This window comes from Phyllobates terribilis, unplaced genomic scaffold, assembly GCF_046119375.1.
Source record: "Phyllobates terribilis strain yellow unplaced genomic scaffold, ASM4611937v1 Scaffold_9__5_contigs__length_417890890, whole genome shotgun sequence".
Taxonomy (NCBI): Eukaryota; Metazoa; Chordata; class Amphibia; order Anura; family Dendrobatidae; genus Phyllobates; species Phyllobates terribilis.
This window is the reverse complement of record NW_027362769.1, coordinates 309,948,685-309,966,492: the sequence shown is the minus strand read 5'-3', so window position 1 is coordinate 309,966,492 and position 17,808 is coordinate 309,948,685. Positions and strand designations below refer to the sequence as shown.

At 41.6% G+C, this 17,808-nt stretch overlaps 1 protein-coding gene across 2 annotated transcripts in view; it reads left to right on the top strand.

Moving 5' to 3' along the window:
• Positions 1-17,808, top strand: part of STAT1 (signal transducer and activator of transcription 1) — a 1,113,083-nt gene that overhangs the window by 18,286 nt on the left and 1,076,989 nt on the right. For both annotated transcript variants that reach the window (XM_073647949.1, XM_073647950.1), the window contains exon 2: positions 2,786-2,914. In XM_073647949.1, coding sequence (XP_073504050.1) covers positions 2,787-2,914 — 128 coding nt within the window. In that variant the 5' untranslated portion in view covers position 2,786. The remainder of the gene's footprint in view (positions 1-2,785; positions 2,915-17,808) is intronic.

Here is a 17,808-nt window from a genome sequence, read left to right as displayed (position 1 = left end):
ACAATACCTCTGTACCACAGCGTAAATCCCAGGCCAAAAGAACCGCTGCAAGATGTGTTCTTGCGTCTTTTTAGCCCACCCAGAAGGTGTGTTTGGGCCATCTGAGTACCGCCTGAAGGTACGACTGGGGCACTACTAGTTGTTCCACAACCTCATCCTGGATCTTGTCAACCATATAGAGTAAATTTTGATTGACTGTCATATGCGGAAAAAACAGTCTCTGCACCAGGTTGCTGAGCAACCCCATTTACCTCTATTACCCGGTGCTTGGGTTAGGGTAGGATCCTGTAGCTGAGCAGTCCCAAACGCTCCCCTGGACACTTCCAGCTCTGGGATCAATGGGGTCTCCTTGACTTCTCCTGCCAATTCCTCTAGGGGAAACCTATTGGATTTACACTCTGTCCCTAGGTTGGCGACCCCTATGGCAGGTATCCCTGATTCGGGATCTTCGGGTTCCGTGCCCTGAAAGAGATTTACCCTGGGAGGGTTAATTTTATTCTCCCACAGGGACCAGAACAGGGGCAAGTCTCTCCCCAAAACAGTCCCATAAGGAAGGGTCTTCACCACTCCCACCACGTTTCATCTCCCCATAGGGGGTGGAAAAAAAATGACCTCCGCTGTCGGGTAATCTCGGAGGTGCCCATGTATACAAACAACCCCCACTTTACGACCATAGGGTTTGTCCTCGTAACCAATGACACATAGACAAGTGTCACTAGGCACCGGGAGTCCAAAAGGTCCTCCATCGGGTACTCGTTGACGAGTACCTGGCACCGTTGGGGTTCACTGCGCGTAGTGTCTGTATTCGTTGTGCAGACTGTTTTGGCCATATATGGACACCTGGCGAGTAAACCCGCAGTCCATGGGTCGAACAGTCAAAGGGCAGTTGGCAGCCACATGTCCTGGCCCTTGACACTGCCAGCACCTGATAGTGGTGGCTCTTTTAGACCGATTTAGGGGTGACTGGTCTCCGACCAGCGTCACTCCAAGTTATCTCCTTCGTCAAGTTATCCCCTTCGTACGGACTTTGTCCTGACCGACCTCAGCAGAAGGCCGTGTTGCACCGACGTATCTCTCAGAGATTCGTCAGAAGCTTTGCCTTCTTGGGCTCTTTGTTCATGTCACACGGGCCTCTATAGCACAGAGCCTCCTGCTCTGCAGCTTGCAAACACAAAACTGACACACCCAAACCTCTGCTGCAGGTTTTTAAATGAAAACTTACTTTTATTTTGCACTGCAACCACAGGTGTGTCTGTGATTTGCAATTATAATTCCCCTCACTGCCTCACAGTACAAACATGAAGTGTTTTTGTCCCTGCATTTATCATTCCCCTCTTCAACTCTTGATCCAGCTACTCCCCCCTTGCAGGGACTCATGACTCATACAGGGCAAATTGACTACTGTGTGTATATAGAGCTTAGAAGGATTCAGGTAGTTCGTTTTTAATCACGTAATGTCATAGACCTAATGGAAAAGAGAAGAATTAACTTGGTAGAAAGGTGAAACTAGCAATTGTAAGTACACAGTGCTATATAATATAATGACTGCAATATATTAAGAGGATAAAAAATTTTATGTACCATGTTTTACGGATTATAAGACGCACCGGTTTATAAGATGCACCTTAAATTTCGGGGAGGAGAATAGGAAAAAATGTTATTTTATAAACCGGTTCATGTTATAATCAGCTTACCTGGGGGGCTGAGGCGTTGGTGGAGTGGGGTCCCAGGTGGCAGGGTCTGTGTGGCACCCTTCATCCCTCACCCTGGTATGTATGGCACCCTTCATCCCTCACCCTGGTATGTATGGCACCCTTCATCCCTCATCCTGGTATGTATGGCACCCTTCATCCCTCGTCCTGGTATGTATGGCACCCTTCATTCCTAATCCTGGTATGTGTAGCACCCCTCATCCTGGTATGCTTGGCACCCCCTGATCCCCATCACGCTGCACACAAAAAAATAATTATACTCCCCTCCTCTCTCCTCTAGCGCTGCAACCTGCTCTTCTGCCGGGAGGGATTTCACTATGTGAGCTGCGCATGGCCTAACTACCATGCGCCCTCACACTGTAAGATACTGTGCTGGAATAGTCACTGCTCCCCACACCAGGACTGTGTGGGGAGCAGCGACCCTTCAGTCACCTTAATAGCGGACACACTGTACTGTGTCTGTCTGTGTGCCCGCTATTAAAGACCATGAATATTCACTACAATCCACTCCCATGGTGGATTGTTTATTTTTTGTGTGCAGCGTGATAAGGATCAGTTGGTGGCAAGCATGCCAGGATGAGGGATAAGTGGGGCCATACATACCAGGATGAGGGGTGCCATACATACCAGGAAGAGGGATGAAGGGTTCCATTCCTACCAGGAGCCGCTTTGAGGTACAGTGAATATTCATTTTCTTTAGCAGTGGACACAGTGTAGGTTGCAGCAGCAGGCTACTTCCTCCTGTGCCCCGCTTCTCTGCCGCTCCCCACCACCTACAGCCACAGTATGTATGTGTGTGAAAAGTGCGTCTTATAGTCCGAAAAATACGGTAAGTGCTTTTGGGTATTGACTTGGCAGTATGATATCCCTAGACTGCTCATGTAATAATGGCAGGAAAATTGAGTTCTAAAGATGGAATGAGAGAAAACTGTTGAAAAATGGTATGTTTGAGATGAATTGTTTGAAAAAATATATTTATATTCATATATTGCATTTAAGTTGTTTCTGTAAAACAAAGTAAGAAGTGATTGTACTACTACATATGTTGTGTGTGTTATATCATGCATATTCAGGATGGCTCAGTGGTATGAATTACAGCAAATTGACACCAAATTCTTGGAACAAGTCCACCAATTATATGATGACAGCTTCCCCATGGAGATACGTCAGTACCTGGCACAGTGGCTTGAAGCACAAGATTGGTAAGCGAGAACCGTGTAATATGCTGTTAAACAATTGCATTGTCTGGTCTATGTTGCTGCTTTTACATATGTTAGTTTTCCAACAAGGTTTTTGAATAACTCGTTCGCTAGTTTCATCTGCTTCACACGTTTAAATTAACTTTTTGTGCAAAGCACTATTTCCGGCCCGCTAGTCTACTGGCTCAAGCTCAGCAGCCTCACGTACTCTGTTTGTGATTGGTCCAGAAATTGGTTTGTGAAACACGGAAGTGCAAAGCCCACCTCATTCTCATTCAGACATCTGTGATTTTTACATTGTTTTGGATGAGTTTCATTTGTATTTGATCAGTGTTGAAGTATTTACCATCAGTGTTTCATCACTTATTTTTCACATCTTGGAGGGAAAAAAACTTGCCAAACTCCAGAACATGGACTTCACACAGATGTCATTTGTATGGGTAATTTTAATCAATGATTCGGATTAAAAACAGACATGTCCATAATTTTTTTTTTTTGTTTGCGAACATGCTGTCTGCAAAAAACACGCGGATATGAATATCACCATAGACTTTAATGTGTACGTGTTCTACCCAAGAAAATCATGGATAAAACACCTACCACTAATGATTCACGGACATTTGAATGGGGCCTTATTCAGAGCGTATCAGTTGCTCAACTAAACGAGTGTTCCAGCTCTTAAAATGCCTGTCACCTATCCTGCATCAGAATGTCTCACAAGAGGATCCACAGGTGGACCCTGGCCTCTCCTTGTGAGGCATACCATCTATAGTCGGTTGGGCCTTAGGATGCGTGTACAGGTGAATACAATAGTGAAGGAAAAGGCCAAGGGCTCCATTCTCTGCCATTCAGCCTGTGTGTCTCAGACTCTATGGACCTGACGGCATGATGTTTATTCCTTCTGTGCAGACCATCAAACCACACTGCACAGACTGGAGCTGCCCATTAGAGTTAAGGCGTCTTTACTTTCAGTTTGTAGATGATATGCTTGTGCTTGGGGGCGGCCTGTGGGGAGGGGGTCTCTATCTGGTGCTGTGCTTGCTTATCTATCATGTAATGGGAGATGTATCCGTCTATCCGAAGCTTCTATAGACTGCGCAAGCGCAATGCGCCTGCGCAGTCTGGCCAGAGACAGAAGAAAGCATCAACCGTTACAGGTGAGGGGTAGGAGGACGAAGATGAAGGACTGTGATGCCGGAGATCGCGGTATATGGAAGCGCTGACCGCATACCGCAATCTTCTTTGCCATTAGGACACATACCTTGATCTCCGAGTCTGGAGAAGGAGTGTGGCACCAGAGTTCGCGCCTGCGCATAGCGCGATCTCCGGTGCCATTTTGTTGAAGACAAATTTGTAGTGTGCAAATTTGTCTGCAACAAAATGGCACGAGATTGCGCTATGCGCAGGCGAGAACTCCGGCGCCGCACTCCTCCTCCATACTCGCCGGAGATGGAGGACTCTCTGCAAGTGAAAGGGGAAAAGGGGAGTAGGAGTGTTCTGTTTGTTTGGATGGAGGAGCACAACAATTACCAGGATGGTGGACCAGGATGGGGGAAGCATGGTCCATGATGGGGGCACAAATACTAGGAAGTGGAGCAGGATGGGGGCATCACATAACAAGATGCGGGCAGCACATAGTAGGTTGGGGGCATCACATAACAGGATGGGGCGCAGGATGAAGGCAGCACAAAACAGGATGGGGGCACAAATACCAGGCTAGGGGAGCATGGACTAGGATGGGGGTGCACATAGTAGGATGGGGGCCAGCACATAGTAGGATGGATAAGCTGGATGGGGCCAGCACATTGTAGGATGGGTAATCAGGATGGGGCCAGCACATAACAGGATGGGAGCATAGTCGTAAGTGGACTTACTAATGCTTCAATGAACACTAACATCTGTGCCTGGCATTCACCGCGCATCATGCTGGATCCGCCATTTATAGGGCGCATGCGCAAAAGAGTACTATGCGCTTCAGAGGAACCGAAAGTAAGAGCGATGGATGTCGCCGCCCAGAAGTATAGCGCTATAATAACTGAACTGCCGGAGAACTGATAATTGAGTAATCGGAGACACAAGAGGGTTGATGTTCCATTAAAAAAAAAAAGGAGGCGTAGATGTGTTTGACATCCCGCAGATAACCTCAATCTTGGCATACCAATGTAAAATTAAGATTCTTGTGGGTCTGTATACAAATTTGTGTCTTCATCTGTCTGTTGGTTGCATTGACCGTTTATCTTCCATTCATTTTCTATAATTTCATTTTTTATCCTATTTCTCAATCCTACATTATACGTATACCAAGATTGACCTTATCTGCGGGATGTTCCCTGCATGCACGCCCCCCCTCCTTTCAACCTTTTTACCTAATGGAACATGAATTCTCTTGTGTCTCCGATTACTCAGTGATCAGTTCTCCACCAGTTCAGCTATTATAGCGCTATAATTCCGTACGGTGACATGAAACGCAATTACTTCCAGTTCCTTTGGAATGCATAGTACTCTTTTGCCATGCTCCCTATCCTTGACGGATCCAGCATGATGCACGGTGAATACCGCTCTCAGGTGTTGGTGTTCAGTGAAGTAACTGCACTTACTACTACTTAATTACTTACTATTTAAACATAATGTGACTTACATTGCACTGACTTCCCCTGATGAAGCTACTTTGATAGCGACATGCGTTGGGCCTTGGCGGGGTTGAGGACTCCACAACGGGTATAGTATACATGATATTGGCTGCAATTATGTTTCTTTTGTTACTCTGAACGCATGAACCTAATCAATCTTTTATGATTGACTGAGAAGGTGATTTTCTTCATGGGCATGCCAGCATTGTATATAAAAAATTCTTCCTGTTCACTACATAGCAGTTCTGCTGGATTTTTATGCATTTGTATATCATTCTAGTCTGATTTAGTTATTGCCCATGATGTTGTATCTTTTACCGTTTTTCGTTAACAATATATTAGAGCTATTTTCTGCTAACTGCACTTTTTTACATTTATAATCATTGTTGAAATATTAATCCTCTTTCATCCACGTGTCTCTTCATATACAGTGGGTACGGAAAGTATTCAGACCCCTTTAAATTTTTCACTCCTTGTTTCATTGCAGCCATTTGGTAAATTCTAAAAAGTTCATTTTTTTTCTCTCATTAATGTTCACTCTGCACCCCATCTTGACTGAAGAAAAACAGAAATGTAGAAATTTTGGAAATTAAAGGGGTTGTCCACTACTATTGAAAGTAGCCCAATGTATTATTATGATGAATAGTAGCTTCTTTGTAATTACCTTCCTCTGTTGTTTCTGCCTGTGAGCTGTGCTATCGTTGGCCGCTCACAGGCATCACGTGACCCCGCGCTGACGTCACAACTAGTGAGACGTGACTCAGCGCTGGGGTCCTCGCGGTGGCTGCTGGATTGTGGTTGTCGTATCTACTTCCAAATGCAACCTTCTCCGTTTACCAGTCACAGGAAAAAGGTTCTCTTCATCATTAATCTTCTGATTGATGAGGCTCTTGCATGGGCTTTACGTTATATGGAAAGGAATTGTGGCCTCCTAAATGACTTGGTTTCCTTCATCACGGCTATGGATCAAGTGTTTGATGACCTGAATCATTATGCTACAGCTGAAACCAAGTTGCATAATCTACTTCAAGGGCGGCGCTCAGTAGCTGAATATACTTCGGAATTTCGCCGCTGGTTGGTAGACAACACGTGGAATTTTAGCTACTCATAGACGTCGGTTTCAATGAGGGTTATCAGAGCTAATAATGGATGAACTTGCAAGGGTCGAGACCCCTGATATTTTAGAGGACTTTATTCAATTGTGCAACTGAATTGATCAGAGACTCACTGAACGAAGAAAGGAATTACTGCGAGTATTTGGAAACAACCCTATTCCTTTACTAAATCAGCATTAAAAAACAAAAGAAAATGGAAAGTGTGCCTGAACTTTTGCAAATTGAGGTAATCCGAAAACCTCTCTCTGCAGTAAAGGAGAGGAGACGTACAGAAAATGTATGCCTCTATTATGGAGCCTGTGGACATTTTACTATTAACGACAGTCCTAATAAAAGGACTATAGCTTTCAAAAATGCCAAAACTGCCAGCAATTTGGACCTTTCTCAACAACTAGATCCGGTTATGCAGACCAACTCATCTGTAATGCAGGATAAAAGCAAAGAACAATCACAATCGTCTCATTTTGTCGTTCCCATTCAGGCATAATCGGGAGCCAAAAAATGCAATGTTCTGCCATATTAGGTTCTGGCGCAGGAGGGAATTTCATGAACTTACAATTTACACTCGATAATAACATGGCAACTAAGACTAAATCCATGCCAATAGATATGGAAACTATGGATGGATCACCTTTTATCTTCTGGACCAGTTACACATGAGACCATTAAAGAGGTTGTCCACTAAAATAACATTCCCCCATAGATTTAAATTGTGGCAACAAGTCTTTTTGTAAATACCTTGCGTGTTCTTTTTTGCCTGTGAGTGGCGCTATTGCTGGCTGCTCACCAGGCATCATGTGACCCCGGCTGCAGCTGGACGTGACCCAGTGAAACACACCCCCTTGATTGATTGGGCTGTGGGCGGGGTTCCACTGCGCGCTTTCCCAACAAAAGCAGAGTAGAGGGAAAGCGCATGGTGGATGCTGGGCTGTGACGCACGGTTAAACCTCGCGCACAGCCCATCAACCATGGGGGACCACGTCACTGGGTCACGCCCAGCTGCAGCCGGAACTTGACATGACATCAGCGGACGTCGGAGCCTGGTGATGCCTGGTGAGCGGCCAGCGATGGTGCCGCTCACAGTCAATAAAGAAGACACAAGGTATTTACAAAAAGACTTGTTGCCACAATTTAAATCCATGGGGGCAATGTTAATAGTTGTGGACATCATGAATCTGTTAGTTTTCATCTTATTTCCTCTCCAAAATTTCTAGTTATTCTAGGAATTCTCTGGCTTTACACCCATAACCTTTCTATCAGCTGGGCATTGAAGACCATCATTACCTTTCCCTCTGAGTACTGTAAAAACAATTGCCATGCTAATTTACCTGTTCTCAAACAAATTCAGATATCTGAGATTTCTTATCAGAATTGTGATAAACTACCACCTCAGTACTAGCAGTTCAGTGAGATCTGCAGTAAGAAAAAAGCCGATTAACTGCCTCTTCATCGTTCTTACGACTGTTCCATTGAATTGCTTCCTGGAGCATCCATTTCCTTGGGGTGAATTTACAATCTTTATGAACCAGAATTGAAAGTACTAAAAGAGTACCTAGATGAAAACTTGAAGAGCGCTTTCATTCAAACTTCTACTTTGGCAGCTGGAGCACACTTGTTTTTTGTAGAAAAATAAAATTGCTACCCACTCCCCTTAATTCCTGAGTTGCTGGAGAGACTACTTTCTGCCAAGATTTTTTACCAAACTCTATCTAAGAGGGGCTTATAATCTCATACGAATTTACCCGGGAGATGAGTGGAAAACTGCCTTTAGAACTAGATATGGACATTTTGAATACCTGGTTATGCCTTTCCGCCTGTTTTTCGAGATTTCTCAGATCAATTTGTTTATCTCAGTGACATTCTAATATTTTCAGATACTGTGGAAAAAGCATTGCATGTTTGTCCAGTTAGTCCTGAAATATCTACAGAAGAATCATCTCTACATCAAATAAAAAAAATGTGAATTTGAACAAACCAGCACTTAATTTTTGGGATACATCATCTCCCCAGAAGGTCTGAGCATAGATCCCAGTAAAATCAGAGCGGTAGTTGCGAAGCCTACCCCAAGAAATTTAAAAGACGAAAATTATTTTCCCAATTACTTCACTCACAAAAAAAACAGTGTTTTTCTGGTCTCCAGAGGCACAAGGGGCTTTTGACAAACTAAAGACTCTTATCACTTCTGCACCATTACTAGCTCATCCAAATCTTGAACAGCTGTTTGTTGTCAAAGTAGATGCCTCAGACTCTGCGGTGGGAGCCATTTTGTCACAGTATGTTGGAGACAAGATGCAGCTTCATCCATGTGCATTCCTTTCTCATACCATGTCATCAGCAGAAAAGAACTATGACAATGGAAATAAAGAACTGTTAGCTATTAAAGTCGCCTTCTCCAAATGGAGACCTCTTTTGGAAGTGGTCACTCATCTGGTGACTGTCCTTACGGAACACAAAAATTTAGAATTCATAAATATACCGAAGAGGTTGTCTGCAAGACAGGCACGCTGGGCCTTATTTTTGAAACAGCAAGGCTGTCGCTGTGTCCAGGATATCTACTGAACCTCAGGAGAGGTCTAACACTGATTATACCATTCTAAATCCAAAAAAAATCTTGGGAATACTGGACACTAAAGAATTTTTTATGAACATTTAAAATGGATTTCAAACTTAATTTTTCTTTACCATCCTTCTAAAGATGTTGCTCTTTCTTTTAAGGAGGGGTTTTAGATGCAGAAGCACCAAATATGTCACTACATCTGCTCAACTTGAAAATCTCAAACGTGTCCATGATTCCATACCTTAGTTATGAAAACTCGAACTACTGCTCTGTTGTTTTTGGTGGCCTTATTGTAGGAGGAATATGAAAAAATGTTTCCTCCTGTTTAACATGTGCACAGAAAAGATACCACTAACTTCTCCTTTAGGAATCCTTCATCCTCTTCCAGTTCCATCCAGGCCTTGGGGATCAATCTCAATTTGTCTACTGCCTTCCATCCCCAATCCAATGGCCAGACTGAAAGAACTAACAAAACTCCCAAACAATACCTGCTGTTTTATTACTTACCTGCAGGATGACTGGGTGGACTATTTACCAACAGCAGAATTTTGCCTATAATAACTCCAAACATCGTTCTACACCCCAAAGTCCATTTTTTGCTAATTATGGCTTGCATCCAGTATTTTTTCCTTCTCTTCCATTTAATTCTTCGGTTCCTGCTGTTACTGACAGACTGATAACGTTTCAGGAAGCTCAGAAAGAACTAATTAAGCTGTTTCAGAAAGCCCAAGAAGACTATTAAAAAAAAAAAAAGCAAACATCGCAAAGCCCCTCCTACCCTTCACTTCAGTGACAAGGTTTGGCTATCTGGGTCAAAAAATCATATGACCTTTCCAAATTTTCGCCAAATATCCAATTTTTTTACAAATAAAAGCAAGTCATATTGAAATTTTTTTACCACTATCATGAAATACAATATGTCATGAGAAAACAATCACATAATCACTAGGATCTGTTGAAGTGTTCCAGAGTTATTACCTCATAAAGTGACACTGGGCAGAATTGTAAAATTTGGCCTGGTCATGAAGGTGTGAAAACCGGCTGGGGGCTGAAGGGGTTAACAGTGTGTAATATACCAGCTCCGCTTACTGCTTCGATCGATCGATCACATGATCACTCATATGCTATTTGCATGCTTTGGGTCATATGCCAACTAATTTCTCTCTGCTTCTCTCAATTCTTTAACAATAGCATTTAATGAAGCAGGAAGATTAGCTTATCTGCACATGACCATAAGGTTACGGCCCCATTATCATTATTTGGTCAGTATTTTTCTCGGGAGTGGGAGCCAGAACCAGGTAAGGAACAATCAGAGACAAGGTATTATTGAAACAAGTGCGCCACTTTTGCGTTTTGGCTCCCACTCCTGAGAAAAAAATACTGACAAAATACAGATAGTGGGGCCGTAGTCTAAGGCTGCATGCCCACTATGCGTTTTTGCCGTGGAATTTCCGCAGCGAAAACGCGTAAAAAACGTTTGGTAATATGTGCCTCATGGTCCCCAATGATAATCCGCATGTGCTGTGCACATGCTGCGGAAATTTCCACGGCGGATTATCATTGCAGAAAAATATGCAGCATGTCCATTAATTTTGCGGACACGCAGCGTAATTGCCGCCATTGACTTGCATTGGACTGCGTGACATCCGCATCACTGCATCTGCACAAGCGGATATCACACGGTTCAATGTGCGGTTGGCACACAGGTCTGGAGGAGAGGAGACTCTCTTCCAGACCTGGGTACCAGAGAACCTGTTAAAAAAAGAATTTAAAATAAAAAAATAAAGATTATACTCACCTTCCGATGTCCTCCCAGTCTTTTCTCCCCTCCGTCTGGTCTGCTGTATGGGTCGCGGTGTTGTGAAGGACCTGCCATGATGTGATTGAGTCATGTGACCTGTTGCATGACTCAATGACGTCACCGCAGGTCCTTCACAACACCACGAGCCACCCAAGAGAACGGACGGAGCAGCGAAAACACCGGGAGAACATCGGAAGGCGAGTATAAACTTTATTTTTTTATTTTTTACCATTCTTATTCTTCTTTTTTTTAACTAGGTCACACTACTATAAATCCATGCCGGTTGATACTAAAATCGCTTGGAAAAGCGCTTGATAACCCGCATGCAGAAATGCATGCAAAAAAGCTTGACAAACGCTTCTATCTGGCGGGAAAAACGCAAGTAAAAGCCACATGCGTTTTTCCTGCAAGCGAGAAGCGGAAAAAATATGCAGCATTTCTGCATCGTGGGCACATAGCCTTAAAATGCAAATCTCATATGAGCAATCACGTGCTGACTAGTGACGAGCCAGCATTAAAATGCTCGGATACTAGTTACTCGGGGTCATTACTCGGGTCTGGGTCGAGCAAATCGTAATGCTCGGGTGCTCGACCCGAGTAACGAGTATAATAGAAGTCAGTCGGAAACTCAAGCAATTTTACAGAGGGCCCACCAGAGGTTTGGAGGGGGGTCTAAAAATTGCTCAAATCGATGGCAACCGCACTAAAATGACATGGGAACAGCATGGGGAAGACCCCTGGAATCATCTCTGAATCCTAGGTCACAGCTGTGAACAATAAACCTAAACGGTCATATATTAGCTGAAAGCGCAAAACACAGCAAACTTACAAAGATTACTTCCATACAAAAACTCATTTAAATAGTTAATCTTTATTTGTATACAAAGAAATTGTAAAAACAGGTAAAAAAAGATATACTGCAGAATGAAAACAGCTGGTGTCACATGCATAGAATAAATCCAGATTAAATACCATATAAATATGTTCACTTATATGCAGAGAGACATATATGCACACACATGCCCCCTTAATATATATAGATAAATATAAATAAACCAATATAAATAGGACATCAGTAGAGAAAAAGCATGTATATTACTGGAGATTGTAACTCCGCTACACAAGAGAAGATCACTTGAACATTTTGCCTAGGTTCATTTTAATTTGGTAAACCAAAATGCAAGTGCAAGTGCAAGTACACATAAATTCTAAGGCAACCGCAAGTGCTTCTTGGTAAAGCAGATGAATATATATGCACACATGTGAGAAGGTCCACACTATAGTTACCAGACATAGCCCTCTGACGTACTTTTCGCGTGTCTAGCTTCCTCAGAAAGGTCGTATAAACTAGTTGTGGATCAGGTGGATTATATCTAGAATCACAGCCAATGGGCTGCGCATACCAGTCAAGCAGCTGTGTATTTCCCATCTCATTCAGCGCTATCACATGGCTACATCCGAATCATGTGATAACATCCAGCTGGCCGGAAATGGTCATAGGTGGAGACGCTAGGTAAGTATACAGCCAAAACAAGGATGCGTTCCCATGACAACACCCAAGCAATGTAATACAGAGCACTCTGATGCATGTCACTCTGAGGTCATATACAGTATCTAAGACTGAATATAAATAGGCAGATTAGAATATATATGCAGGTACATACAGTACAGACCAAAAGTTTGGACACACCTTCTCATTTAAAGATTTTTCTGTATTTTCATGACTTTTAAAATTGTACATTCACACTGAAGGCATCAAAACTATGAATTAACACATGTGGAATTATATACTTAACAAAAAAGTGTGAAACAACTGGAAATATGTCTTATATTCAAGGTTCTTCAAAGTAGCCACCTTTTGCTTTGATGACTGCTTTGCACACTCTTGGCATTCTCTTGATGAGCTTCAAGAGGTAGTCACCGAAAATGGTCTTCCAACAATTTTGAAGGAGTTCCCAGAGATGCTTAGCACTTGTTGGCCCTTTTGCCTTCACTCTGCGGTCCAGCTCACCCCAAACCATCTCGATTGGGTTCAGGTCTGGTGACTGTGGAGGCCAGGTCATCTGGCGTAGCACCCCATCACTCAGCTTCTTGGTCAAATAGCCCTTACACAGCCTGGAGGTGTGTTTGGGGTCATTGTCCTGTTGAAAAATAAAATGATGGTCCAACTTAACGCAAACCGGGTGGAATAGCATGCCGCTGCAAGATGCTGTGGTGGCCATGCTGGTTCAGTATGCCTTCAATTTTGAATAAATCCCCAAGAGTGTCACCAGCAAAGCACCCCCACACCATCACACCTCCTCCTCCATGCTTCACGGTGGGGACCAGGCATGTAGAGTCCATCCGTTCACCTTTTCTGCGTTGCACAAAGACACGGTGGTTGGAACCAAAGATCTCAAATTTGGACTCATCAGACCAAAGCACAAATTTACACTGGTCTAATGTCCATTCCTTGTGTTCTTTAGCCCAAACAAGTCTCTTCTGCTTGTTGCCTGTCCTTAGCAGTGGTTTCCTAGCAGCTATTTTACCATGAAGGCCTGCTGCACAAAGTCTCCTTTTAACAGTTGTTGAAGAGATGTGTCTGCTGCTAGAACTCTGTGTGGCATTGACCTGGTCTCTAATCTGAGCTGCTGTTAACCTGCGATTTCTGAGGCTGGTGACTCGGATAAACTTATCCTCAGAAGCAGAGGTGACTCTTGGTCTTCCTTTCCTGGGACGGTCCTCATGTGAGCCAGTTTCTTTGTAGCGCTTGATGGTTTTTGCAACTGCACTTGGGGATACTTTCAAAGTTTTCCCAATTTTTCGGACTGACTGACCTTCATTTCTTAAAGTAATGATGTAATGATGGCCACTCGTTTTTCTTTACTTGGCTGCTTTTTTCTTGCCATAATACAAATTCTAACAGTCTATTCAGTAGGACTATCAGCTGTGTATCCACCTGACTTCTGCACAACACAACTGATGGTCCCAACCCCATTTATAAGGCAAGAACACCCACTTATTAAACCTTACAGGGCACACCTGTGAAGTGAAAACCATTTCCGGTGACTACCTCTTGAAGCTCATCAAGAGAATGCCAAGAGTGTGCAAAGCAGTCATCAAAGCAAAAGGTGGCTACTTTGAAGAATCTAGAATATAAGACATATTTTCAGTTGTTTCACACTTTTTTGTTAAGTATATAATTCCACATGTGTTAATTCATAGTTTTGATGCCTTCAGTGTGAGTGTACAATTTTCATAGTCATGAAAATACAGAAAAAATCTTTAAATGAGAAGGTGTATCCAAACTTTTGGTCTGTACTGTATATGATCTTTTTTTAAAAAACAACCATAGAGACCAAAAAGCCTTTTAGTCACCCAATGCACATATATACAACAAAATAAAATATACATCAGAATTAGATATTTTTTCTTCATAATTAGATCAAACATACAACAAAATCCATCATTAATCATAACCCTAACAAATGTGACCAAACCCATGGTTATATCCAAAAAATTAAAAAGTAATATCATTAGATATCTTTATAATAAAATCATAATTAACGTGCAATGAAAGTGTTTACCTATAATAAATACACATAAATGAAAAGAAAAAGAAAAAAAACTGAGTGGCCACTCCCAATTTTTTTTTTTTTTAAAAATACATAAAAGAAATAAAAATAAAATTAAAAATAAGACCTATATATAGCATAGAGAATAAAATACCATAAAATCTAGTTATAAACTAATCCTCCATAATTATATTAGACATAGCAGTCACCCATACACTTGTCCCTATAGCACATTCTCATGTCTCCTATTTATCAAACAACTTTTTTCAGATCGAAGAGGCAAAGCCAGAGAAAGGATGTGAATAACCCAAGGTAAGACCCCGTACCATTCAGGGATGAGTGAAAAAATAAACAAAAGTGTAAACCAAAAATGGGTGATAAGTGCAGCAAAGAAGTGACGCAAAAAATCCCTTTTTTTTCTTTATAATACCATTATATTAATTAGTTGCGTGACTGATATATCAATAAGAACATATACATAATTTTAATTGAGATAAGTATACTACATTAAAGTGACTAGTGCCAATGTTGACCCTCATAGATGCCCAAAAGCCACACGTGCAAAAAAATTACATATATATACACTCTTCACTAATCCTTTAGAAGAATATACATATATAGAGAGTTGAATAAGTGCAGCAGAATTGTGCAATGGTGCAAGAAATGACCAGTGATGATACTTGACCATTATTGATAGTCGGGAACCACAGACATACTGTTGTCAGACTATTGCGTCACTTTTATGGACTGACCATAAAACCTAACAAACGGAAGCTAAAATGGATTTTACTGGAAATAATGTTAAGAAACATTCATTCCAGGATAATAACTTTTATATAAGGCAAAATCAAAGAAAAAAAATGCTCCTCCACACCTTGGGCTATGTTCACATGTAGTGTTTTTGCTGCTTTTTTGCATGTGCGTATTGCTTTCAATGGTGAAAAAAACATTAACCAATAAATGTAATTTGAACATTTTAATACCTTATCTGGTCATGCGTTGTCAGCCATGATCAGACACATCCTGTTTCATTTATGAAGGAAGGACTCTGAAAGTCCCCTTTTTTCAGGGCCATCAGTTTGCCCTCACTATTGTCAGATGGCCATTTGGTGGCCCTCACTCAAATTTTAGAGCTCCAGCTGTCAGTCCTCCCCTAAGCATTTTTGGAGGACCAGTAGCCAGCTTTAGCCGTATATTGCTACTGCAGTATTATGTATCCATCTGAGGTGGTCAAATTTTCTTTGTTGTATATATTCTGTAAAGTTTGAAACTTGGAGTGCCAACAGACGCCCTCCAACATTTTTAGATGGCCAGCAGGCGGCTTGTGGACAAATGAGACTAAGATAGAGTTTTTTGTTAAAGCATATCATTCAACTGTTTACTATAACTGGAAAGAGTAACAAAACACATTATCCCTAAAAGCCGCAAACAGGGATAAACTGGAGACACGACACAATTGAAAGCTAAAAAGCATATTTTATTATTAAATTCATTAAAAATATTTTTTACACACACATTAAAAATTAAGCAGGAAAATGTTTTTATCAGCTATGCAGGAACGAATACGTGGGTCCCAAACCAAGGGGTAAATATAAGAGCTAGTTAGACTAAAAGCATATATTATGAGATATTGTGAGGTATTATCCTACAGCTCAAATTCAATGGACTAGTATCAAAAATAGAACGAAGGAACATAAAGTGCTAGTGCTCAGTATCCACCTGTAGAAACTTACAGTACTGGTACCTCATATAGAGACTATAGGAACCGCATATGCCTGTTGCCCAATCTATATAAAGAGAATTACCTACTGGTATAGTCTACCCCTGGGGGTGCAGCAGCAGGAACTGTGGGCCATATACTCTCTCTCCACTTGGCTATAGGTAATGTGCCCTTCCTTTTTATGCCTCATTGTGGTCTCGGTGACTTGCCGTTTTGGACTCATATGATTGTGGAACTTTACTAACAGGACCTTGACAATGGTAGTATACTTAACAAAGTGGGTAGACTATACCAGTAGGTAATTCTCTTTATATAGATTGGGCAACAGGCATATGCGGTTCCTATAGTCTCTATATGAGGTACCAGTACTGTAAGTTTCTACAGGTGGATACTGAGCACTAGCACTTTATGTTCCTTCGTTCTATTTTTGATACTAGTCCATTGAATTTGAGCTGTAGGATAATACCTCACAATATCTCATAATATATGCTTTTAGTCTAACTAGCTCATATATTTAGCCCTTGGTTTGGGACCCACGTATTCGTTCCTGCATAGCTGATAAAAACATTTTCCTGCTTAATTTTTAATGTGTGTGTAAAAAATATTTTTAATGAATTTAATAATAAAATATGCTTTTTAGCTTTCAATTGTGTCGTGTCTCCAGTTTATCCCTGTTTGCGGCTTTTAGGGATAATGTGTTTTGTTACATAAATTGCTTGGAGTGACTATATTTAGTTTTGTGACAGATGTTGGTTATAACTGGAAAGAGGCCTACAAATAAAGGCACTTGGTGCCTTGACTGTGTGCAAGGCATAATGAAGTGTTAAGATTCCCAAAGGATTTTGGGTCGCAATGTAGTGCCCAGTGGGTTTGCATCCTAGGGTATGGGTATTCGAGCTGGACAATGACCCCAAACATACTTCAAGAAGAACCCAGAAATGGATAGAAACAAAGCAATGGAGAGTTCTGAAGTGGTAATTCCAACTCTAGCAGCGTAAAGTCTCCCACCACTACCTCTTACATACAGATGCCACAGAGAAACTGCAAATGGATTCATTAAATCAATTAATTTTGCCTGCTTTGATTAATTTCTTGGTACAGATCACCATAAAAATCACTAATCTGTCAATGAGATTTTTGAAAAAAGCAATTAAGTTATAGACCATGTAAGAGATGTATGTGACTATAATGAACACTCCTTTACAGCAGATGATACCTAGCACCTGTCCCTATAGTAAATGCAGCTAACAGCGGTTTTAATTGTGAATAAAATAGTCTTTCTTTTTTGGGTTGTAGCAGCAAGCACTATAAGGCAATAATCCCTGACTAGATGCATACAATATGCTATCCCTATTGTGATAGTTCACCGCACACGAAGTGCAGATAAGAGAGGTAATATTGCAGAAAATAGAATAGATTTGTATAGACCCTGAAAAGTTTTTTTTGTTGTTGTTTTTTTAACAAGCAGTCGGTCTCCTAGACTGATAGAGTATGCACTAAGTGCAAGGGATGCCAAAAAT